The 26,844-nt window shown below is 38.4% G+C and overlaps 1 protein-coding gene across 4 annotated transcripts in view; it reads right to left on the bottom strand.

The window, feature by feature from the left end:
• Positions 1–26,844, bottom strand: part of Pka-R1 (protein kinase, cAMP-dependent, regulatory subunit type 1) — a 178,510-nt gene that overhangs the window by 5,381 nt on the left and 146,285 nt on the right. For all 4 annotated transcript variants that reach the window (XM_067087371.1, XM_067087373.1, XM_067087374.1 and 1 more), the window contains 4 exons: positions 9,439–9,594; positions 5,427–5,627; positions 3,616–3,835; positions 1,284–1,487 (listed from right to left, as the gene is read on the bottom strand). In XM_067087371.1, the coding sequence (XP_066943472.1) occupies positions 1,284–1,487; positions 3,616–3,835; positions 5,427–5,627; positions 9,439–9,594 (781 nt within the window). The remainder of the gene's footprint in view (positions 1–1,283; positions 1,488–3,615; positions 3,836–5,426; positions 5,628–9,438; positions 9,595–26,844) is intronic.

The following is a 26,844-nucleotide window of genomic DNA, read 5'->3' as shown; positions in this document are numbered from 1 at the left end:
GCAATTACAACTTTGGGGTGGAGCCCACTTGTCATCCTATGAAAACTATTATTTCACATCTTAGTATTTCAATGAATTTTGTGGGAAAGCATTTAAGTTGCTTGAATGGGCTATAACTAACTTTCTGACAACTCATCACATCTCAGGTGTAGCTTTTATCCTGGGTCTCCCACATCAGAGAACCGAGTGTTAGGCGTAAAATCATTGACAGAAGAAACATCTCGCCAACTGGAATTTTATGAAATGGAAGAGGTACATTTACAGACTGACAATGAAAAAGAGGAGAGTGATAACTATGATAAAGGAGGGCTTAGTGGAGTTGGATACTGATGATAATGATGATCTGACATTTTAGCACAAAGAGCACAGTAGTATGGAAAAAGACAAATAAATGGACAATATGAAGCATTAGTGACTGGTGATGAAACAGAGACTCTTTGGGAAGGTCTCTTTGCCAGCAAGGTGTATGCTCGAGGTTTCGCTCACCAAGCAACGGCGCTGCGGTGGTGTTCAAATGTGTGGCATGTAGGCTAGGGCTTCATAAAATGATGGATGTACTGATGGAATAGATCATATACAAATGACTACAAGTTTTCTTGGATGGCAAGTTATCATACTTTTTGATGAAATGGTGCAAGTCATGGTCAATGCAAAGAACCATTATCATAGACATCTCGTTGCCTGTTAACCACCTGGCTTGGGTATGATGAAGCAATGGACAGATATAGGCCTACGGGAACTGATAGTACTCCTTGCAATAACATTACTCTATGTATCAAAAACATCATGCTAGGGATTATTGTTCAACTAATACATTATGCAACTGCCAGTATTTCCAAAGCTTATGCCCTTTACTATTTATACATTTCATGGTTAAGGATTTTTGAGACCCCCATTCTAACAGCAGACTGCAGAAAATAAGGAACATTGTGGCAGAAGTACAGGAATGATTTACAAGATACTTTTACTCATTCCATGCTAATGAATGTCTTGGCTATTCAAAAAAGGCTTTAGAGGAACCTGACTTCACTACCCTTTGTATCTTAAGGGTCAATAAGAGAACAGAACCCAGCAACTTGAACTTCAATATCAAGAATATTCTGACAGTGCTACACCATTATGAAACCTTACTGCTCATCGACTGGTGCAAAAAAGGTACCAGTAGGAAATATGACATACAATGAAATCTGACCATTTTACAAACTTACGGAACATCTACTCTTGTTATGACAACCGGTGCATACTTTGGGTCACATCATGTCAACAGATATATAGCTACTAACCAAAGTAGTCTGAGGTTCCAAGTCTGCCAACTTCCACAGGCTCTTCTGAAGGGGTGCGAGCTTGCATAACAACAGCTGTTCCTTCAACGATGATGAAAAAGTCATCACCTGGTTCACCCTGTCGTACTACTGTTGCACTTGACTCAATTGATACTGGTTCCAGTGCGTCAGCAACCACCAAGCGCTCCCACTTGTCCAAGGATTCTGAAAGAAGAATACTCTTCAAACACTAGGAAATATCAATCGCTATTCAATAAATTAACCCTCATGACTGAGGGCAATGTGTTCTTGCAGGGTCAACTAATATTTTCAATTTCACATTCTCACTTAGAAAAAAAGCAGTAAATCTCTAAAATATTTCTAAGTCACTTATTTCACAAAAGTAAAATGGTTAATCTCAATCTTTTTCATGTGTTTCTGTATCAAATTACTTACACATAAATACTGTACTGACTCCATAAATAACTACTGTTTCCTGATCAGAACTTGTACTACATAATTGTGCAGGAAGACAATGGAATATTTTTTTTAAATACCCTGTACAGGACAAGGATTATAGAGAGTATTTCCTTACAACTTGTGGAACCAATTTTGAACTTTTCATCTTGTACCTAGCCCTAGTGAAGTCCTATTTTTTAAATATTACAGTATTGTTCAAAACTCGGTTGAAAGTGAGAAACACTAGGGAAAACCACGGGCCATGCCGGATATGTAAGCACTATTTAAAAAGGCTTTTGGAAGGTCTGAGCAAAGTTTAGATACTGGAGTGTATAAAGACAGGTTCAAAGCTTGAGTAATTAGGTTGGAATGCCGTACAGAAAAAATTTTAATTGGCGATCTCTGTAATATTTCTATATAATAGAAGGTCCTCATATGAAAAACAAAATACATAAGAAAGTACAGATATCGTCTCATTATCTAGAAAAGCAGCAGGGGAAAGCAGAAAAACATCATTGTCAGTTCTATGCGTGACATTCATACCTAATTAATATCAATTTCACTTTTAATCATGAATAAAGTATTTTAAAGACATTAAGGTCATTTCCACTATTTTGGCAGTGTAAGTTATTAGGGCAAACTTCAGCAAAAGGCAGAGTATCGATCTCAAATTTGCTGTTATATTACTGACAATATTTACAGAGCTACACCTCAAGAACTGACCAAGTTTAAGGACTGCAATATAAAAATTTACCACACACACAGAATGATGGTTACTTCAAAGTAGTCTTCAATGATTGAGAGAGAAACACATAATGAGCAGCTAAATGACTGACTGACTTATTTATCATAAGTTGGTTTAGTGGGATCACCATCCTACCACAAAACTTTTAAAGCCTGCCCAAGGATCTGTTATTAAGTGAGAAGTGAAAATTCCAGTAAGGTAAAGTTGAAGTAGTTAAGAGAGTTAAGGTGGAAAAGAGACCAAAGAATATATAAGTAAAATGTCTCAAAGAAATGCACCTGTGGTCAAAGCCACACTGTAAACATAACTCTCTAGTGTGCAGGTGCCAATTCTATGCAAAACAAATTGCACTCTTGTGTTAGAGGTGAATGCAATGAAGGGTGTTAAAGGAAGTTCCTTGCTGAAATGGAACTTTTGAAAGACAAATATGTCTTCCAATGATGGTTTACCAAGACACTGGAAACACTATTTACAGCAATATTGTCTATGGGATATATATATAAAAAAAGCCTAAGGATACTGGTCTCAAGTTTGCTCAAACTGAATTTCACCCCCTAGTGACTACACCAACTTCTGATCCATTCCAGGTGTCCATTAACGCTAGCAATAAGGTTAATATCTAGTCAGTGTGGCTTGCTTGGCTTCTGAAACTTGAAGCACCTATATACACACACTACTGTACTGCCAAGCACCTGTACAGCTGAGCTGTCTAATACTGTATCAGTATTTATTTTTGATGTTGTGCTGGGTAAATTCTAACTATTCTATTTCAGTATCTATTTATATGTTGTAACCTACTATATCCCCTTCCCTATGGACAGGTGCTTAACATCACAAACTAGACAATCATGAGACCAACAGTTCCAATATTGTTGAGCTCTATTTTTGTTTTCAACCCGTAAGGTCCTAAATTTCATCAACTTCTGTTTTCCCCGGTTAACATGATGATATATCACATTCTATGGAGACTGAAGTTTAATTAAATCACTATCCTTTCAATCATTTTCCTATCATGCTTGACACCAAGTATAGATATGCTTACACTGCTGCCCATCACAAGTAACTACATATGCCACGACACTCTCCACTTTTGTCACGACACTCTCCACTTTTGTAAGTCCAAACTAATTGCTCTGAAATACCACTTACCTAAAATAGACACTTTGGACAAAAATTCTTCATACATTTTCCTCTTCCTTATGGTAGAACCCATAAGGATACGTCTGTAAGAGTCCCTGTCTATCCCCCAGAGTTTGGTGTCTGTTTTGGCCTTGACTGTAGCTTGCCTTGGCGTTCCATAAATGAGTGCCAGCTCGCCAAAGCTTCCACCATCACTAATGCTCGTCACATGTTCACCGTTAACAAAAATCTGTCAAAGAAGTTCATGTTTAACTCACTAAAAAGGATCAAATTCAACACTGTAAATAAAACACAACCATAAGTCATACCTAGGACAGAAATTTTACATATAAACAGGCACTACTAGTAATCTTTATGACCTGACATCACATCCATACATCTATATGAGAGAGAGAGAGAGAGAGAGAGAGAGAGAGAGAGAGAGAGAGAGAGAGAGACGCAAGCTTATGCTGAATGTGAAAGAGGAGGACAATGCCACAAAAGTTGTCAAAGTGCCTGCCTTTGATACCTTTGTGCTTAAACCTTAGAAAATATATTTAAGCTAATAAAATAGAGATTGGGTACATAAAGGGAATTAAGAAAGTTAATGGTAATTGTCATTTTCAAATTCCTAAGATATAACTACCATTCTAAGTGAATATTTTCTTAATTTTCATCCTTAACATTTTTAAATCATGTTTTCTTTACAAGGTCAGGCATCTGGTAAGTTCTTTCAACATCTGTTTTGTTTTGCATGCTTTCTGCCTGAACTTCCTACCTCACTGAAATGCACATCCGTAACTTTTGTTCGAGAAGCACCATCTCAATTTTTGGCATCCCTCATCACAATCTGCCACTTCAGTAGCTGATTGTTCCTTATTTTCTCTTTACCTGTCCACATCATCCTGTGAGCACCATAGAACCGCGCTACTAATTCATTTATAACCATGCAATCTTTCTTGAAAAACTGGTCATCCGGACACTGCAAAATTAATTTGATACCACTGGGTGCAAATTAACCAGGCAATCTTTCATGGGGAAAAACTTGAACACATTCAGGTAAGAGGAAATCACAAAACTTTGCTCATGGTCTTGATCAAACCAAGATACAGAACCAAATACAAAAAACAGAGTCATCTCCTCTAACGACCTAACAGTCAAAATAATCATAGCTTACTGTTGTACACAGTCTGCGTGGATACAAAGAACATTTTCAGAAAGATATTAACATAATGCATACAATACGCTTGACTTTCTTTATACCAGATACTGTACTGTACTGTATAAAAAAAAGTAGAGTACTTGCATGATTTTCCTCATTGTGCTAAACTGAAAAACATAAAATTAAGCAGCATCTGGCACAGGCTCTATGTAAAATATTTTGTCTACGAAATCACAGAGGGTTAGTTCAAAATTCACTGGCATATTCATTAAAATTAGAAACCTTAGCTCAATTCCATGTTACCTTAACTTGCACTACACAATAACCCAGCCAAGATTGCTTATATGTTGTCCTTTACTCTCATAGCCAGTAAACTATGGAATTGTCCATCCTTGTTCCATTTCAATCACCACCTATGTCCGCATTTTCAAACAAAAATGTTAAAAAAGTTCCTCGATATCCTTCCCAATAAGCCAAAATGTGATGCTAGTAGTAATTTTAACAACATCAATACTGGGTGCAACTCTCACTTTGACTGGCAACTTGCATTTAATTTGGTAGTCAGATCTAACATCACTACTCTCAGTACCTCCCTACAAATGACCTCTACATCTCTACAAATGACATCTACATTATCTCTCTCTCTCTCTCTCTCTCTCCACTAATGACAAATACTAACCTCCACTTCGCCTTGATCTATGATGTAGAAATTATCTCCTTCGTCTCCCTGTTGGATGATCACTTCTCCTGGGAGTGCATTCACGGGGAACATGGCATCAAAGATGTCAGAGCGTTCATTTTCATCCAAGTGGGCGAACAACACATTTTTACCAATGGCCTTCTGAAGGGCTGCCATGGTTTTGTAATCCTTAGGAACAACCTAAAATGAAAAAGTTGAACAAAAATTCAGTTGAATCCATGTCATGCAGCAAAGAACAAGCGTGAACCTGGAAAGCACTTGCCAAATTTAAAAAGATCTTAAAAATATAAAAGCAGTTTCAAATACTGTATATTTAAGAAATATGATAACAGTCAAGGAGGCTTTTCAATAACTCAAGTGCTATTTTATTTACACAAAGTTTACCACAGCGCACAGAACCAAAACAATGTTCTGAGCAGTTTCAAACCAACTTTAAAGATAAACCAATGAATATATACGTAATGTATCATGTAAATACTAATGTCTTAATTAAAATAAGTTGTGAAATCTTGGGATGAGAAAGCTTTGATGCCTGAAATTCACTGGAGAGCAAATAGAGAAAAAAATGAAATTTTTATGGTAAAATAAAGTTTTCTATATACTTACCAAGTAACTACATAGCTATTAGTTTCTAACTATCGCAGCTGTTCAAAATTCTATTGTTTTGGTGTAGGTAACAAGGCCCCGCCCACTTTCGGGGAAGAATAGGTACAACAGTGCTGGAGAGCTCAATTCGTTTGTGCCCGTTTGTACCCCATGTCCATGAGAGGGGAGGAGGGAGGGATTGATCATGTAGTTACTTGGTAAGTATATGTAATACTTTATTTTACCAAGTAACTACATAGCTGAATCACACATTAACAGGAGGTGGGATGAAGGGACATGTTCTACTCAAAAACACTCAGTAAAGGAGATGAATTTGAAACAGAAAGGTAGCTAGCATTAGTGTACTGCTTGTTGTAACCTTACCTGGTGAGAGAGCTGCAGCAGGAAGACACTGCCTCCGGGTTGCGCTCATCTCAACCTGTAGTGACGTGGCAGTAAAGCCAAGGGTAGTCTCTACTTCAGTGGGGAACCTTGCAGCCAAGGAGTACTCCGAAGGCTGACAAGGTATTACAAAAAAACAAGTGCCCATGCCCTGGGCACAGTACAAAACACACAACCAGAAATTTGTTACCATAACTGTTAAACACAAAACCACCACCCATCCATCAAAAACACAATGATTGGTGGGTACTCCAGGTACACAGTACCACCAGGCTTACCAAAACTTGACATCCTTTAACAAAGTGAGGAGATAGAGGAATAAAGGGCATACCCCCATCCTTCTTTCCCCAATACCATGCCAGCCACGGCCAATGGGCCTAACGTACTACAATTGCTAAAAACTGTCTCCACATTGCTTGAACACTGGATGTTTGAAAACTGGGCACTAGGTCTGCTTCTTCGAAGAGGAAGACCGCTTCGGTGCCAAATACTGGCGCTACTTCACAGAAGCGTCATGTGCAATGCGGCCGGGACTATCCCAAAACCTGCAAGAGGGAAGGGGACTATGCTCTTGCTCCCTGGGAAGCTTACGAGGAAGCGGGTATGCACACTCAGCCGAAGGAACATACCTTTTCAATGGCCTGGACACTGCCGAAAAGCGCTTACTCCCTCTGTCCGCACTGCAGTCCGAGTCACTGGGTGACAGAGCATGCATATCCACATGTACACCTTTCCAGCGGCTGTCCGCCGGGTCCTGGGTATGATCAACAGGCTCTTGTGAGGGGGCAACTACCCATGGGCAAACACCACTGACCTCCCTTAGACCTCTGGTTTTCCACCTCCCAGGTTTGGGGAGTTTGACACTGACCTTTGTCTAGGAGCACCAGTGGGATGAGTAGTCACCTCCTCCACTGTCACTGCACTTGCATTGACACTAATCACACTCACTTGGTCCATAAGGGCCGTAACAGAAGACCCGATGTGGGCTACAGTGTTAACAAGACCACCAAACTTTTGGTTTATCCTAGCTTCGAGGCTGGCGCATCAGGTTCGGAAGAATAGGAGCCAGGTAACAGAGTTGGAGGAAAAGTCAGAGGGCTGGTGATGGGGAAGAAAGCAGCCACAAGCACAGAAGGCAAAGGATGAATAGCAACATCCGATTTCGGAGTAGAAACCTGACTGGCTAAACCCCTAGCTTCGGCTCTGGCAGCCTTGTCTGTCTTTCTGCAACTTATCAAGATGTGCATCGAGCACTTTCCATTTCTTCTGATCCCAGTCTTTGCAATCGTCACATTCAAGTTCAAACGAGCAAAGCTGCCCTCTACAATGGCAACACAAAGTGTGCGAGTCATACTTAGCAGAAATAAGTCTGGTATTACAGCAAAGCAATACCTAATACTAGACAAACTAGAATCTGGCATACCAAGTCGATAAAAGTCAAAGGTCTGAAAAAGGAACTAGCTAAGCTAATAATTATTAGCACAGTACCAACACGAATGAATACTTCACCAAAGGCAAAAGAGACAACCATCCGGCAAAATTCACATCAGAGCTGCTCTACCAACCGACGATCAGCTGTTGACCGGCTGAAACGAATTGAGCTCTCCAGCACTGTTGTACCGATTCTTCTCCGAAAGTGGGCAGGGTCTAGTTACCCGCACCAAAACAATAGCGCGTCATCGCAAATTTCAAATTCTGAACTGCCACAATAGTTAGAAACTAATAGCTATGTAGTTACTTGGCAAGTTACTCATATAAAAAAGGGAACATGAGAACCTTGTTGTTATAGATGGGGATGTCTTGGAAGAGCAAGAGAATTCCCATTATCCTATGGACAAACTAGACTGTGAAGTGATAGCTGAGAGAGTAGCTGAAGCACGGGTGAAAGAGAGAGATAGCTACACAACTGGTATATAAAAATGCCTCATTAGTCAGACAGTAATGGAATACAATGGATTTATAAAGTCTGTACTACTTTATGCAGCAGAAAAAATGGCACTGACAAGGAAAATGGACATTTTAAAAATGAGACCACAATGCTAAGATTCATGGGCTGAGGGATGGTGGAATAATCATATTGCTATACAAACAAAGTATTAAAGAGATGTGGTATTAAGAAGCTGGAGAAATACTATAAATGATATATTGGTGGAGAGATGTGGTATCAAGGGACTGAAGAAATGTATGAAGAATCTGTGCAGAGGTGATAAATGGATTTGACACATGATGAACAGGATGAGGTGCAGTTAAGTAAGAAAAGCAATAATAAGGCTATACACATGTAAGAAGACCCAAGAACTCATGGAGAAAGGGAAAGATAAGAGACCTGGACCTGATGGCAGTTAGGGCAGAGAAGAATGGAGGGGACTCTTTCCCGTAAACCCCCTTAAAAGGAATAGCTAACATCCCATGATGATTAATTAAAAAAAATACACGCCAAATCTTACAATATATTTTATAAGTACTGTAATTCTCCAAGCCTAAAATCATGGGAAACTTTCTTATTCAGAAGTATCACCACCAGGAAAATGGCATTAAACAAGCCCAGTGCAAATAACTGCTAACTGGCCAATACTTTTTGTCCTACGTACTGTCTTCTGTATCAACTTGTTCACAGTAGCTAACCAGTATTTAATTCTGATAAATTAATAACATCTATAACTTCATGGTTAATATATTTGCTCCACACTACAAATTCTATTCTTTAACTTGTTGAAAGATAATTTACAGCACAATTACTATGAGAATTCTTGACATTTATAATTCCACTTTAAGCACATAGAGAATTTCATTCTTGACACGAGAGAAGAGTTTTGGTAGGGAAGAGACTAAGATTTTCTTTGTGACAGGTTAAACTTTTGATGTGAGAATTCAATTCTTTGGGTAGTGGGGAATAACCTTCCGACAGGATACACCTACTTTACAGAACACTGAAAAATTAAAAGAACTGAAATTTTAGATAGATAGAAAACTACAACTACTCTACACATTCTCATATTCTTACCTTTTTGACATATGAGGTGGCATCATCCTCTGAGAGGGGTTCAGCAGATATGGCACCTCGCCTAGTCTTGCTCGTGGCTATGTGAGTAGGCATTGGACTCAGGTCATCCGCATCATCTGGTGTCACCACGCGACGTTCACACTCCCGCACAGCCTCCTGCACAAGATATGCAATTCAATATTAATCATAAAAAGCTAGGATATTTGTCTCACTATTTAAATGTGAAAATAGCAATACAGATGTGTTTTGTTAAGCCTCACTCTCCCAAGTTCACCTGATCAGTAAAATAAACATCTGGTAGTTTTGTAGTTAGCCAACTAGTGTGCTACAGTCAGTACAGAGACAAATAGGCTGGCAAACTTGTTTTAAAAACATTTGCTAATAACTGGAAGGCAAACACTTTCTACAAGGTCTAGGTATTTAGGCAAAATAAGTATATTTACAGTATAAGCTTTTCCCCTAAGAGAGAGTGGCTCCAAAAGGTTTTCTGCCTGTGACTGGCACAAATATTTCCAAGATGAGCCTACTTGCCTGAGCCCTTCTCTAGCCAAGCTATGATCAAGCATTAACTGACGACCAATTACACACAGTTCACTGCATGAGTCAACATAGGCAAAATGGTTTTTAAAACAACAAGTCCATTATATATATCAACCCTTGCTACAGTCTAATCACTGTCCTCTCAATAGTGAAACATGTATTCCCCCTAACAGGGGGTGACACAAGAACAAAAAAACAAGTCACTGACACATACTTTTTAACAAGGGAACTGTAAATGTACCTTGTGCAGAAAACACATCTTGCATGTATTTTTGCATTTCATGAATATTGGCCATTTTATTGAACTTTCCTTAAACAAGGTACTTTTTCCTATCTACCCCCTTTTCTTTACTTGGCGACCTAGTGAACAATCATGCTTAAATGAAATCTCTTTATTACACTTTTTCATACACTACCAGTCTTCTTGAATGTTACAGCCCTTCCTTTCCAATGCCTCTTTCTGGGTTTTATTATCCTCAATTCTAATACTTCTGAATTACATACACTTTCTAACAAACTATCATCTTCTATTCCTTCAACACAACTAAAAACAAAACACTGATTATCCTCTCAACTACACACACCTTTTCACCTTTGTTATGTGTCTCTCCACATTCCTTTTTTTATCTTTTTGCATTCAACATAAACACCACTTCCAAACAAGGAGAGCTAGCTAAACAATCTCATCATCCATTCCCACTCTGGCTTCTTTAGGCATTGCAAGCCTCACCCCAGTCTTTTGCACAAAATGCAACGTTCATTCCTTCAACTGCGCTGTGACACTTCTCTCATCCTTCCATCATTCATTGTAATTTATTGACTTCAAATACTTGCACAAACTAACCTCTTCCATTCTTCCACAATCCATGTGAATATTAAACTCCTCCACCTCCGTGTTTTCCACTTTCTAGAACATTGCCTTGGTCATTTTCACATTTAATTTAAACTTTTCTGTTGCAAAAAATTCACTTTTGCTAGTTTCTGTGGTTCCTCTTGAATTTTTACAATCAGTACTATATCCGCCAACAACCACCTTTCTATACTCCAATCAGAAACATTGTGTATGCATATATATATATATATATATATATATATATATATATATATATATATATATATATATATATATATATATATATATATATATATATATATATATGTATATATATATACATATATATTAATATATATATATATACATATATATTATATATATATATATATATATATAAATATATATATATATATATATATATATATATATATATATATATATATATATATATATATATATATATATATATATATATATATATATATATATATATATATATATATATATATATATATACATATATACTCTGCAGTAAAGATAAAAGGGTGTGGTGTAACTTTGCAGATACGTTTCAGTTTAAAACAATAAGATTTTCAGAAAACAAGTGAGTTAATTGCTTACCTCGCACCTCCGTTACTTCATTTATATTATGTGTGTATGTGTGTAGTGTATACTGTATATGTGTGTGTGTGTGTATGTAAGTATATATATATATATATATATATATATATATATATATATATATATATATATATATATATATATATATATTATATATATATATTATATATATATATTATATATATATTATATATATATTATATATATATACATATATATATACATATATATATAATATATATACATATATATATAATATATATATATATATATATATATATATATATATATATATATATATATATATATATATATATATATATATATATATATATATATATATATATATATATATATATATATATATATATATATGACTATTTATCACATCACCGTGATTGATTCATATACAATCAGAAAGCTACAAACGTCCTTTAATATCAATTCGCTCTACCTGGAAATAATATATTCATATATGTTGCGATGGAGAATTTTTAGTTGATAATAAGTCCACCAACTAAAAATTCCCTTGTAACATATATGAATATATTATTTCGAGTAAACTTTAATATTAAAGACGTTCTCTTTTTCTGATTGTATATATATATATATATATATATATATATATATATATATATATATATATATATATATATATATATATATATATAATGAAGAAAATGGAGTGCGAGGTAAATCATTAACTCATTCGCTGTCTAAAAAACTGACAGTTTTAAACTGAAATGCACCAGTAAAGCTAAGCCACACCCTTTGTGTCTTGACTGCTAACTCTATTTTCTGCTGCACTTCTGAAAAGTTGAACATCCAGCAAGAGCTGCTTTATGAAAAGTCCAAGCAATTTTGGGAGTGACACAGCGTATAGAACGTAAAGTATATGACGATGACCTTCTACAAGAGATTCGACATGAGACTTGACCTCCTGAGTAGTATTGGCATTCAAGCGGTTACCACACAATCACCTTGTTTTTCAATTCATGTTAAAACTAGGAGTGGTCCCGAACAGCTGACCCGAGCAGAGAATAAACACGTTAATGAACCGTGTGATGAATCCGGAGAGTTGAAAAGCAAATTTGGATATCTCACAACAAAAAAAGGTTTCAGCTAAAACCAAATAAGACAGCAACCTTGATTGCTCACGTTCCTCTCGCAGCAATATCATGCAACTCACGAAGTATAATCTAAATGTCTCCCTCCAGATATGTCAAGCGGAATGTCGATGAGGAAGAGATATATTTATTCCTTCCTGCCATTATGTGAGAGAGAGAGAGAGAGAGAGAGAGAGAGAGAGAGAGAGAGAGAGAGAGAGAGAGAGAGAGAGAGAGAGAGAGAGAGGTAGGCTTTATGATGAAAGTAATTGCATGGATAATATAACATTTTTTTTAAACACGCTTTTATTAAAATGCACAAAAATGTAAAAAAAAAAAAATTTTTTTGAGACACACCAGGATTTTCTTATAATTAATCATGTCTACAAAAGTTCCTGATTATTCTTTTACTGCTACAACCATCTCGACAAAAAAAAATCTATGTAACAATTTACCGACACCGGGAAGATTAAAAATAGACTCTGTTCCGAACAATTTAGAAACCTCATCAACTGGGCTGTCAATCAATAGTTGGGAAGTGTTTACACAAGGGTTAAATAATTGATTACTTTTTTACAATACAAAATATCTGCACATCCTTGCGAACATTCCATCAAACCATTAACAAGAACAGGACCCTTTTGTAGATAAGAATTTAAATTGCCAAGCAAAATTAAGTGAACCAGGACGACCTGAGCGAACGACCCATTTGCTTTCATGTACATTGTGAATAAAACACTGAAATGGTGTCTAGTACCTGGAAAAACCAAATACATACATAAGCATGTGTTTATAAACAAACACACATGCTATCTCTTGAATGCAACGCAAACAAATTAACTCAATATTTGAACCGCGCTCTTAACGTAAGAAGGCAAATCAGACCCTTTGTAGCTGGTGCTAAAACATGGATTTTTCTTACGCGAATTACTATCAGATTACAATGGTTACCCACGTCTTCATTTGCTTCATTGCTCTCTCATTCATTACCTCTATTTACAGATACATTTCACTTTCTTTAATGCGGAAATGTAAGAAAGATCTATTTTTTGAAGTTGTGAGGCAACAGTCAGCCAGCGATTTCCAATCCCACTAGCTTTTTTTTTAAGTAACTTGATTATTATTATTATTATTATTGCAGTAGCATTAGTAGTTTAAAGAGGGCATCGAGTCACATTTCTAGACACAGCGCTAGCCAGCAAGTAAGAACTGAGACAAGGTAAATTTAAAGAAGTTGGACGGAAAATTCTGGTCTCCAGTCATGCTAGACAAACATAACCATCGGCCACTTTTACTTCCCGAGGGATTACGGCCACAACGATTAATCACCACAAAACTTAAATAATCGATCAATTTCCAGACAAAATTGTAACTAAACCCTCAATGCTCAAATGAGGCGAAGACTGTCAAAATCGAAAACAAAGTCAAAATCCAAAAAATAAACTAAGGAAACATTTTGTCAACACTTGTCAGCAAGGGCACCTCAAGGACAGCGATACAAATCTTTCCAAAGCAAACACCAAGCTTAAAATAACAGCAGCAGCAGGTCGTCTCGAGCACATCAAGCATTATCTTGCGGAGAGAGAGAGAGAGAGAGAGAGAGAGAGAGAGAGAGAGAGAGAGAGAGAGAGAGAGAGAGAGAGACTATTCTTATCTAAGCTTTGCCATAGAGTTAGCTAATCGTGCTATTCAAGATCAACACTTACCAAGTATCATATGTGCATTTCTCGTCCATCTGACTATAATTAAAAACGGCTATTTTATATGAAATACAAGTTACTTAACACTTGAGAAGAGAGTACAGTACACGCAAGTATTTTAATACTTCAAATTCAGAGCAACTGAAACCAAAATTCTTAAAATAAAAGAAATAAAAGGGGGCAATGGAAATAGGAGAGGTTGTGCTTGGTCCTTTCATAATAGCATCGGAGTTTCCCGGAGGCCGCAAGTCCTGTATTCTCTCCAAGGAGGAGAATAAGCCAAGCAAAATAAGACGAAGCTGTCGAAATAAAGATGGCTCCAAACTTCTAACTCGGGTCATAAGTAATTACCAGTTTCTTCGGCGCGATCGAGTTTTCTGTACAGCTGTATGAAACTCGCAGCCATGCCCCATGAAACTCCCAACCGCGGCCAATGAACCTTTCAGCCACGGCCCAGTGGTGGGATGTGTTTTGGGCACCTATAGCGGTGCCGGACGCACGATCATGGCCAACTTTGACGTTAAATAAGATGAAAACTACTGAGGCTAGAGGGCTGCAATTTGGTATGTTTGATGTTTGGAGGGGGGATGATCAACATACCAATTTGCAGCCCCGTAGCCTCAGTAGTTTCTAAGATCTGAGGGCGGAGAGAAAAAGTGCGGACGGAGAGTTAAATAGCCACGTTTTCTAATACTGTGCCGCTAAGCACACTAATATTTGCGTGGACATCTTGAATCTAGTTGACCAAGACGTGACACTACTGAATTGCGTCTTCCTTCTCCTACTCGACCCGGAGGCGGGTTTGCGAACCTCAAGAAAATAAAGTCTCTCTTTTTCTGATGCCTCACAATTAAATTTGTTTTCTTATACACTTTTTATATTCGTCAAAATTACCATTATGCTAATCTTGTGTTACGTTGGCCACTTTACGAATTGAGAGAGAGAGAGAGAGAGAGAGAGAGAGAGAGAGAGAGAGAGAGAGAGAGAGAGAGAGAGAGAGAGAGAGAAACAACTTCATATGTCTAATATATTTATTTCTTCCATTAAATTTGAATAAACATCAAATTTTAAAATGTGGTTACTAGTGGGCTCAACTTATTTCCCTATAGACATACATGATGGCCGAAGAATCCTTGTTCATTAAATTAACTTGTCCCACCAAAATGAAGTTATGTCTCTCTAATAATGTTGAAGACTTTTATTTACGTATATCACGATCAAAAAGGTGACCAGGAAGCCTACCCACACGTATTAATTAAGTCCATGCCACACTCGCGCGCACTTACAAAGGAAGGAACGATATGGGTGCGTTCCCTTAAAAAGCCAGTCCCTCTCTCTCTCTCTCCTCTCTCTCTCTCTCTATCTCTCTCTCTCTCTCTCTCTCTCTCCGCGATAAGAGGGCGGCGGGATCAGCGCGGGGAAAAATGTTTCAATTCCTTAATCCTGAAAAGCCAGTCCCTGACACGCCCAGCAGACTCTGCAAAGCATATTTATTTGCCCCTTCCTTTTTTCTCAACAGGCGACACTTCGACCCTCGATGTGTGTGTGTGTGTTTGGAAAACTCGTCTAATTAGAAACTAAATTTTAACATTCGACCCCCGTTTCGCGATCAGAAGCCACACCAGCAGATGTTTTAACACAGGCAGAACTAGCGTCAACGGCAACGTGGGAATTTGCTAACAAGAACGAATCGACAAATGTTAGCTAAAAATTCGTACAGCTACAGAAGTTTCACGTTAAAATGATTTTTTTTTGTTTTTTAAAGTTACCGAACGATACCGATTTCTGCACGCACAAGACAGCCATGCCGAACTCATCAATGATGAAAGGCCGACAATATCTTGAAATCTACCGAGAAGTCGAACAATGACAACATTTAAATTCTTAGGAATATAAAAGTTTTAGGCCAAAGGCCAAGCACTGGGACGGAAACAGAGACTAGAAAGGTTTGACAGGTGTAACCGGAGGAAGAGACAATATGGACGGATGTACAGTAAAAGGAATGATAGGGGCTGCAGCTAGGGGCCGAAGGGACGCTGCAAAAGAACCTCTATAGGAATGAGGTGCACTGACGGCACTTCCACCCACCCCCAAAATCCCCCACCGGGGACCAAAATGCATAGGCCTGTTGGAAAACGACTCGAAAAGGCCTCTGCAGGAGACCTAATTTGAGACACTATTATATAACTTTTGACTTCGTGACAAGAACCAACTGCATATGACAAATTCAATACAAAATGTCGAACCATTTCGAAAACCCCTTGGCCATGAAGCCACACAAATATATATAAATAAGAAAACCGACAGACGTGGACAATAAAATACTTAATGCGCATTTTAAAACAATTTTAAAAGTAAAATTACAAATTCTGCGTCTAAAATTCCAACTGAAACAAAAAAACAAAAAGCAACCTTCTCGTATCAAGTGGAAAGTACAAAAAGCTGCACATCGATTATTTGTATGAGTGACGCAGAAATGTGAAATCTTCAACGGGATCAACTTGAGACTCTCTCTCTCTCTCTCTCTCTCTCTCTCTCTCTCTCTCTCTCTCTCTCTCTCTCTCTCTATTACAATTGAATATTTTTCTACTTCCAGCCCTTTTCTCCTCAGTGAAAGTGGCTCCAAAAGGGGATTGCCTTTCTGCTTTCATTAAGCATCTGGTTAGAAGTTTCTAGTTCCATAACGTTCTTCAGCCTGGTTGCAACCAACAACATATACCTAACTGCCAAGTGCATATTTTACCTCTTAGGTCAATAAGGCACGTTAATATAAACGGCAGTGCGCAAGCGCGCGCACACAGACAGACAGAGAGAAACACACACACACACAAATAACTAAAATGATATGATAAATCAATGAAATGAGACTCAACGAATCTACTACGCAGTCAAAACTACAACAAGACTTCAAGAACCTCACAAAAGCGGAGGCAAAATTGTTAGAATTGATTGCATATCTAGTACCGTGTGTGCTGGGCAATATAACTCACCGAACGACAGGGCCAAGTTAATGCCCATGATTGAAATGTTGAGTTACCTGCTGAAGACCGGACTACGGAACAGTATTTCAAAAGCACAAGACAGAATAAAAGAATAAAACCTTTTTCTTCAGGTCAGACGGATCTCCAAGAACTGAGACGTGAAAAGTTTAGCTTTTTAGGGTTCAATTTCATTGTCTTTTAATTTGCAAAATGCACTAACTTTAGTTACTGCAGTAGTCACAGGTCAGCAGTCTAGAGAGGGGATCAATGCAATGAGTAGCGTCATCTGCATGAGCAAACAGTTCTCTTGGCCAAACCACATATCATAAATAATATGAATAGTAGTTTATCCAGCGCACCACCCTGCAGAATACCATAGATGATATTCATGGAGTAACCAGAACGCCCATCAACGGCAACCCTTTGCATTCTACCATTTGTAAGTTCAGTAAGAAGAAGAAGAAGAAGAAAAGAAGAAGAAGAAGAAGAAGAAGAAGAAGAAGAAGAAGAAGAAGAAATACTTCTCTAATTCTCATCTGAGTTCATGAAAGCAAAGGCTTTCTAGCTAACTTGTCGAAAGCAGCACTAAATAAGTAATTGTCGGCACAGACATTCAGATGTGCTAGATGAAGCTGGGTTTATATCACCAAGGACTCCTCATTTTCTTGAGAAACCCATGAATTGAACACTACATAACATCATAAAAACATTCCTTTGAAAACTCTACATAACATCATAAAAGCATTCCTTTGAAAACTCTACATAGCATCATAAAAGCATCCCTTTGAAAATTCTACTTATCATAAAAGCATGCCTTTGAAAACTCTACATATTATAAAAGCACTCCTTTGAAAACTCTAAATAACCTAATAAAAGCACTCCTTTGAAAATTCTACATATCATAAAAGCACTCCTTTGAAAACTCTACATAACATCATAAAAGCACTCCTTTGAAAACTCTACATAACATCATAAAAGCACTCCTTTGAAAACTCTACATATCATAAAAGCACTCCTTTGAAAACTCTTCATATCATAAAACCACTCCTTTGAAAACTCTACATAACAACATAAAAGCATTCCTTTGAAAACTCTACATATAAAAGCATTCCTTTGAAAACTCTCTACATATAAAAGCATTCCTTTGAAAACTCAACATATAAAAGCATTCCTTTGAAAACTCTACATATCATAAAAGCACTCCTTTGAAAATTCATAAACGGCGTTGTATTTGGAAGCTCTGCATACTCCTTCGTTCAAGACGCTGATCTACGAGTATATTTTGGTGATGAACGCGGCGGTTTTTGCTTTTTTCCGAATACAAGAATTAGGTTTCTAACTTTCCGCAAAGACTGATGCTGCCACTTCTTGCCTCCTCCTCACAAGGCGATCTTTAAGCTTCCCGAATGGATCGACGCCGAGGCATCCTTTGCGACCATACGTCAGTCGATCCCAAAGCCGGGCCCAATAAAAGGCGAAATCGACAGGGTCTAATCAAAAGGGGATATCTCGCATCCGAAATCATGCTTCATCATCATTGTGACATCCCTCGTCGACATATGATGTCACACGCCGTCGGAATCATTAATTCCGTGAACGATGCCTCAAACGGATCAGACAGGAGAGAGAGAGAGAGAGAATCGCGGTCTCTGTACCTGCAAACCGCAGTCTTCTCTAATAAAACGCACGGGAAAAAAGTGAAACTTTCCTAAACCATTCGGACAGAATCGTTTAAATCCACTTCTGATAAACGAAACAAGAAAGCTCCCAGCAGACTGATGACATACTGCTCGGTTAAACAAAATAACACAGAGAGAGAGAGAGAGAGAGAGAGAGAGAGAGAGAGAGAGAGAGAGAGAGAGAGAGAGAGAATGTAATACATTCATGACAATGCCAGATTACCCAAGACATGTCAATCGTTGCGGCAACAGAATAAACAGGTCTATAAAGTAATAAATTAATGGGTGGCTGCTTATAATTCACGCACCTTCCTCCTCACACATTATAATATTCACCAATCGGCAAAAAGAGTTATGAAATATTCAAAAAATCTACAGTGCGCAGAAGCGTGCAAATCAATACTTCTTAAGTGTGTATGACCAACCTTATTAAGTACACTGACGGAGGGGCAGTGGTTATGTAAATTTAGTTCCGCCGTTGCCACGAAATCCCGCCAACCCAGGCATGTGACAAGGAAAAACTCGATCAAACACGGATCCCCGAGGTGTCAATAGCAAAAGGGGCTTCATCTCGACTTTTCTTACAGTTTAGGAACCGAGACCGGGAGGATTAAAACTGCGCACTCTTACCACGCTGGAAAAGATGTTGTTGGGAAGTGTGGTGCATCGATTAGTCTGAATTATCCAATCAATCTTCTCACTCAGCCCTTCTTAATGTCTCACTTCCTCTGAGTACCCCCTGTTATCATCCAGTTCTTTACAGACCCCTTACTTAAAAAAAAAAAAAAAAAAAAAAATTTACTTCATTATCATAAGACCGTTATGATAAGGAAAATATATATCACAACTTAGCACGCTCAGATTGCTGAAGGAGTCCTAAAACTTTCAAAATATACACAAAATCCGATCATCCGGAAGCAGAAAGATAAAACAGTGTGTCAATAAGAGAACTTAATGAGGAAACAGTCTTTATCTCGAGTCATATATATCTTCGTCTACTTCTCTCCACTAAGTAAAACAAACAGGAAATTCTAAGACTTACTATGTAGTGAACTAGAAGTGCAAAACTAAGAGAAAACCTGAATTCATTTTACCATGGGATTGGCTTACATCCAAGGGAATAACAATTAAGGAGTGCTTCTGCGCCGAGTGGTCAAAGAAGGTCAGTGTTTTTATCTTCGAGGCACTAACCAGGCCACGGTTCGAATCCTGGCTGACGCATAAGCAATTAAGAATTTTAATTCCCCTTGGGTGTCAGTTATTCCTAAGGTATAGTGAATTCTATATTAAACGGTAGTCGCGGTCTAATACTGCATTAGTGTGCGTGTGTGTGTAAGGGAATATATGTACGTCGGAGATAAAATCAGCTAAAGGTTTAAGGAAAACCCAGAATCTGCATTTGTTTCAAACTGAGTGACCAAGAAAATCATTACAAATATCAAATCTATTGAGAGGAAAAAATAAATATTCAAAAAATTTACAAATCAGTACAAGCATGTGACCTAATACTGACGACTGAGAGAGAGAGAGAGAGAGAGAGAGAGAGAGAGAGAGAGAGAGAGAGAGAGAGAGCTGCGATTTCTTTTCTAGTCTATACGTATGAAGTATTGTTCTATCTGTCAGCTATAAGCACGCCTTTCTCCCTGGAGTTCAACTAAAACTATTAATGAAAAACGATGTCTCCTCACTCCCGTCAGGTTAAGGCTTCGTGCGTGTTCAACAGACATTTTTAGCATTCTCCCCAAGAGCTGTCTGATCTTAAGCTCCCAATCCTCTCTCCGGATCGCTGTCAAAGCCTCATCTTCACAAACCCATGGATAATAGGAGAAAGTCGGCAACTTAAGGATCAACCAGTTTGACCTGTCCTTTATTTCGCATTTTTATGAGCAAAACCCAATGGGACATGTACCCTAATGCCCTTACTAGACCAGACCCAACGAAAACCTGAAATACAGAAGCGTGGGGCTTCACAACACGACCAATAATCCTCTCTCTGTTTCATGAGTTTTTTAACCAAAGTTGTTACCATATGGTAATCCATTGACAAGACGAATTTCAAATGGAATTGTTTGATTTTGAGATGAATAGATACACACATACACACACACACACACTCAGACTCATTCATCCTCTTATTACTCTGGACCAAATACCGGTCAAAATTGAACGACGCGAACTTAAAACCATTCTGCACCGGATTTAAAAAACACACACACACACACACACACAAAATAAATAAAGGAGAGATCTTGTTAGCGGCCGCTCGAAATAAAAAAAGCCGCAAAAGCTCGTCCATCGCAAAACAGATGCTGCAAGCGTGCATTCAACAGAGGAACCACTCCGGCGAAGGAAGCCTTTCGTGGAGAGAGAGAGAGAGAGAGAGAGAGAGAGAGAGAGTCAGATTTGCAAAGGCCAAAAACCAGAGGGGCAAAAATTGGATCGCCAATCCCTTCTCATGTGGCCCGCCCCCTAACCCCAATCCCCAACATAAAAACCCTCCAAGCGAAGCCACATACTGACAATGCCAGCTAGTAACCAATTCTCCTACTTCTGCTTAGGAGTCCGCAATATGGCTGGCTGTTAACATTTAGCGGAGATAAACTATTTACTGTATTCGACGTGGAGGCCAACGGACGGAAATTTCAAACACTTGTTAAAATAGACGGATAAACACACTATAGTCTCTCAGCATGAAGGCAGTGATACACGAGCGTTTTATTAAAAAGATTAACTGTGACTAGTTTACTTGGTCAAAACCTCGACTATGAAGTATTTTATTCCATATTTTTATGGTTTCCACGATAATCACGAAAGCACGTACCTGTGGAACCCAGGAAACAGCAGGAAAACAATAAAAAACACCCTGAATTATAAACATCAATTTCTGTTAAGCTGACGCAATTGGGGATTTAAGGAAAAGCCAGATTTTGCACGGGAATACACGGACAATCTATTTCGCACAAAGAAAACGGAAGAAAATTTCCAAGAACTTCAACACGGTACTTGTAGAAAACGTATTACAGATTCATGAATGGGACGGAATGATGACAAAACCACCTCCTGTGTGTGTGTGAGAGAGAGAGAGAGAGAGAGAGAGAGAGAGAGAGAGAGAGAGAGAGAGAGAGAGAGAGAGAGCTTACTTAACCTTTCTACAGAACAGGTAACACTTACAATAAATTCCGGTGAGTTAATCTGATGAAAATCCATCCTTAAACTTGAAAGACAGATGTGTCCATTCAAATTATTAGAGAGTACTTTAGATAACTCCTTCACAAATCATTTACAGCTATTCTCTAATAAATTTTACTCCTTACTCGAGTTATATATCTGAGAAAACAGCCCACATTCATTTTCTAATTCTTATGATACATACACCAAAGTCTGTCCTACAAAAAAATCTTAATTTGAATCTTTCATAGGTTCTTTTTAAATATGTACAATAAAAACAGCCACAGGTTTAAGTAACAAAAACTCCCCAACAATAATCATCTAAAGTATAAAAAAAAGCAACGGGCAACAGCCGCGCACCCGAATGATGACAACGCTTCTCTAATGAGCTCAAATAATACTTACTGACTTGAAAGAAAAACAAAACGTGACAAGAATACCAATGAGAAAGGTTTACGAGAATTTTCGTGTACGATACTCTCTCTCTCTCTCTCTCTCTCTCAGACTTAAGAATTAGCTTACTCAACGCATTCAGCCGTGGCCACGATTCGGCACAGTGTGCTTACGAAAAAGGCAGATGTAAACAAGTTTTCTGTACAGCGTATAATGCCGTAGAAGACAATCAGCTACGACCTCGCAACGCTCAGTTACTCCCCAGATGCGGTCGAGTAAGATGCGTCGCACATCTCCGACAAAAACTGCCAGACGCACGATCCACTTCTAACCTAACCTTGAATAAAATGAAAACTATTGAGGGTAGAGGACTGCAATTTGGTATGTTTGATGATCATACCAATTTGCAGCCCTCAGTAATTTTTTAAATCTGAGGGCTGAGAGTAAAAGTGCGGACAGACAGGAAAAGCCGTCACAATAGTTTTCTTTTGCAGAACACTTATTATGGCCGGGTAGCTGAAGCGCGCATGAGGCTTTGGCGCGGATGTCCAAATATCAACGAAGCGCGATAAGTGAACAGCGCAAGTAGGGAGGGACCTTGATATGATACGTTACCGAATGGGAATGTTTTCTGCACAAGTAGTTCAACCTCGATCCAGTAGATGAAGGATGAACTAACTAACTATCTATCTATATCTATATCTATATATAATATATATATATATATACTGTATATATTATATACATAAATAAATATATGTATATATATTATAAATAAATACATATATACACACAATATATATACACAATATATATATATATATATATATATATATATATATATATATATATATATATACACACACACACACACACTTAAACGTACATACATCCCAGAAATCACACAATAAATACTTCAATGTTCAGCTGCAAAGCGGTATGGCAAAAGACAAACTTCAAAAGAGAGAGAGAGAGAGAGAGAGAGAGAGAGAGAAAGAGAGAGAGAGAGAGAGAGAGAGAGAGAGAGAGAGAGAGAGAGAGAGAGAGAGAGTCAGTCTGTTAAGTAAAACAAGCAGGATACATAATTTGAAGAGGGCAACGCGCGCAGCAACAAGCACACGAATGCAAACTCATGCTGATGAAATTTTCAACGCCTGTGCAAGGCGTACCAGCTTCTATCATCCGGCCCCTCTCTCACACACAGAAACAGAGCCGCCACAGCAGTTGCTTAAAACCATTTTATCTCTTGGGAAAGGATGCCGTGTTGTAAACACAGGATATGTGAGAGAGTGCTCGAGGGATTGGAAAGAGGAGGAGGAGGAGGAGGAGGAGGAGGAGGAGGAGGAGGAGGAGGAGGGACGGGAGAGGTTGAAAAGTGGAAGACTGTGGTTGGCAGATAGAGGGGGATTTCAAGCATTGGTCACAGCGACATTTTTTCTTTTGTCTCCTTAAAATCTGTCTCAGTCTACGTTTTGACGGCGATAGAAACTGCAGTTTAAAAAGACGAGAACTTAAGAGAGTTTTATATCAATGGGTTTCTTTCCATACAAAACGCTGTAACCACAGCGGTAATACAAACAGCAGGATCAATATAGTCTTTTTCTCTCTCTCTCTTCTCTCTCTGCGACAGCGAGAAGACACTTTCTACGTGACGACAGGATCAGGATCAGTTCAAAACGTCAACGGTCAAGATTCAAAGCATTGCGAAGAAACAGAAATTGTACACAGAGAAAAAAAAACGACTAATTTTAAAGTCGTTTTCACAGGTGACTGGCTTCGGAAACTAGTCGATAGCGTTCGCCGGATGTGCTTGATACATTGACGGAGAGAGAGAGAGAGAGAGAGAGAGAGAGAGAGAGAGAGAGAGAGAGAGAGAGAGAGAGAGATTAATGAAATGATGTGCGCCTTTCACGAAGCCATCCTTAAGCTACTTGGTCTCTTCTTATAAAATTTGAACGGGTCATTCAAATCTCGTAGACGTACTCAGAAACCGGACGATACCTCCAAATCTAAGAATGTGATGACAGACTGGATTTATGTTTTGTAAAGGAAGCATAAATTCCTGGTCAACAGCATCCATGGTATAAGGACGGAAACGGCTCCCCTAGGAACACGATCAAGTCATCCAGTCCAATGTTTGAACAGTTCTTTGAGACTTAACAATATGATCCATTCATGGTGCGTGATGAAAAGACTAAACTCCAGACGTCGGGGACCTGCCAATTTTTAGCAATTATACTTAATCCGGATCAAGATAATTTAGACAATTCCGATTCTGTCCCTACCAAAGACGGCTGCCTGTTCTCACCATATAAGATAAAATGCGTTATTTCATTCGTTTTGGTTATTCACGCTCTGTCCTCGTTTACCTACTATTGTCGACTCTAGAATGTGTATCAAAATAGAACAGCGTCGCAGGCTTACGTCAATGCCGTTTGACATTTGCTCAGTGTCTGTATTCGCAGATAATTACCTCTACTGGAACCCTCAATTTCTGCAGTTTTCCCTTCCTGTTTCATCTAGAACATTTCCTCTGGAAAACTCTTATTTACTGTGCAATGAGACCCTACAGCAAGTATAAATTTAATTCATCAAATTGTTTACACAACTCAAGCACGTATACTGAGAGAGAGAGAGAGAGAGAGAGAGAGAGAGAGAGAGAGAGAGAGAGAGGAGAGAGAGTTACCGCTGGGCCTTGATCAAAACATCCTCCACTTAACTGTTTGGAAAGAACCAAAAAGCACCGGAGAGTGTCCTTTCAGCAAATAGAAATGAATAAAATTAATCTCCAGCCAAGCTTGCCCTAGATGTGGTGAAAATCACGAATCAAATGAACGTGCTAGCAGCATCTTCAAGAGTAAAAACTGCGTCAAGAAAGGCCACAGTGATACTAAACATAAAACACTCGATGGCAATAAGTGCACAGTATGTCAAGGATGTGTCAAAGGCGAAAAATAATACGGATCATGGCTTTGACTAATAATCTTAGATGCAATTTAAAAACATACAGTCCGTGGGAAATAAAACTAGCGTACAAGAAGAAAGCAAATTTAAAAAAAAGAACTAAAGACTCTCCTATTCTGCAAGAGCTAAATTATCCCTTTGGAGGGCTCTACATAAAACCAAACAAAGTGAACACCGTCAAAAGAAAACACAAAATAACTTTAAAAAGTTTAGGTAGAAAACTTATCCCGTACACGAGGCAGTTTCTACTAAGCCCAGTAATAACAGACAAACATCATGTTATTTACATAGGCTTCAATCAAACTACACTTACCAGGGAGAGAATTTGTTTTACATCCCTCATTAAAGCAGTGGGTGAATAATTTACGAGCGAACGTCGAGAGTTATCTAGCTGTTCCGCTCCAGCTGAGCTATTCGTTACAGAAAAAAAAAAAAGATATTTACCACGTACATACACACACATAGACACAAATGTACGAAACACGCACAACAATATTTTGACTGACGAGTATGCCTGCGATTCTCCATAAGATATATATATATATCCTACCACAACTGACTACACACTGTGTGTCTGCAAAATTAGAATCCCCATGTTATTCAAGTTAGTTCCATTTGTTTTGTCATTCGATACGGATCCACACTTCCAAATACCGATAGATTTCGTGGTCATACAATAAAGATGGGAAAGTCACCTGCTTAATTTGGTACATTGCAGAAGAGTAAAAGGATCCAGTCAACGAAAATGACGACAGACTCGACAGAGAGGAAAGACGTTCGATGATCTAAGTAGTCTAATTCTAACAGGAGATCAGCGCCCGCCCTATGAGCCTCGCAGAGACCCAAGAGGACTTTAACTAACTTAATTCAATTATAATTCATTAAATCTTCTACAAGTTCGCGACACGCAGTAACACAAAATACTGCAAGGAGAATATGTGCGCTGAACTGCACACAGCCTACAGGTACAATTCCTAAAAGCTTAAGAAACCGCTGATATGCAAAAGACGACTCCATAGAAAAGAACACTCGTTGGTGAAAGACACAAATACTACGGAAGAAGAAAATAAACAGAGCGACAAAGAAACATATATGCATATATCAAAAAAGCGTTCGGAGAATTACGCCTACAACAAGACTGAGCAATCAGTTCCCCTAAAAGCTACAGTCACCTCTCTCGAAAAATATAATAATTTCCTGCCAGTCATAAATTACAGTATCACAGTCGGTAATATATATACAGGTTTGCAGGAGGAGGGTGGATGTGTCATGTCTCCCCTACCTTCCAAATCCCCTACCTACCCTGCCCCAACCGGGCTGGACAAACAGGTTTGCAGGAGGTGGGTGGATGTGTCATGTCTCCCCTACCTTCCCAATCCCCTACCTACCCCGTCCCCACTCAGATTTTGTTATTATAGA

This window comes from Macrobrachium rosenbergii, chromosome 43, assembly GCF_040412425.1.
Source record: "Macrobrachium rosenbergii isolate ZJJX-2024 chromosome 43, ASM4041242v1, whole genome shotgun sequence".
Taxonomy (NCBI): Eukaryota; Metazoa; Arthropoda; class Malacostraca; order Decapoda; family Palaemonidae; genus Macrobrachium; species Macrobrachium rosenbergii.
The sequence above is the reverse complement of the archived record's forward strand: the minus strand, read 5'-3'. Positions and strand labels throughout refer to the sequence as shown.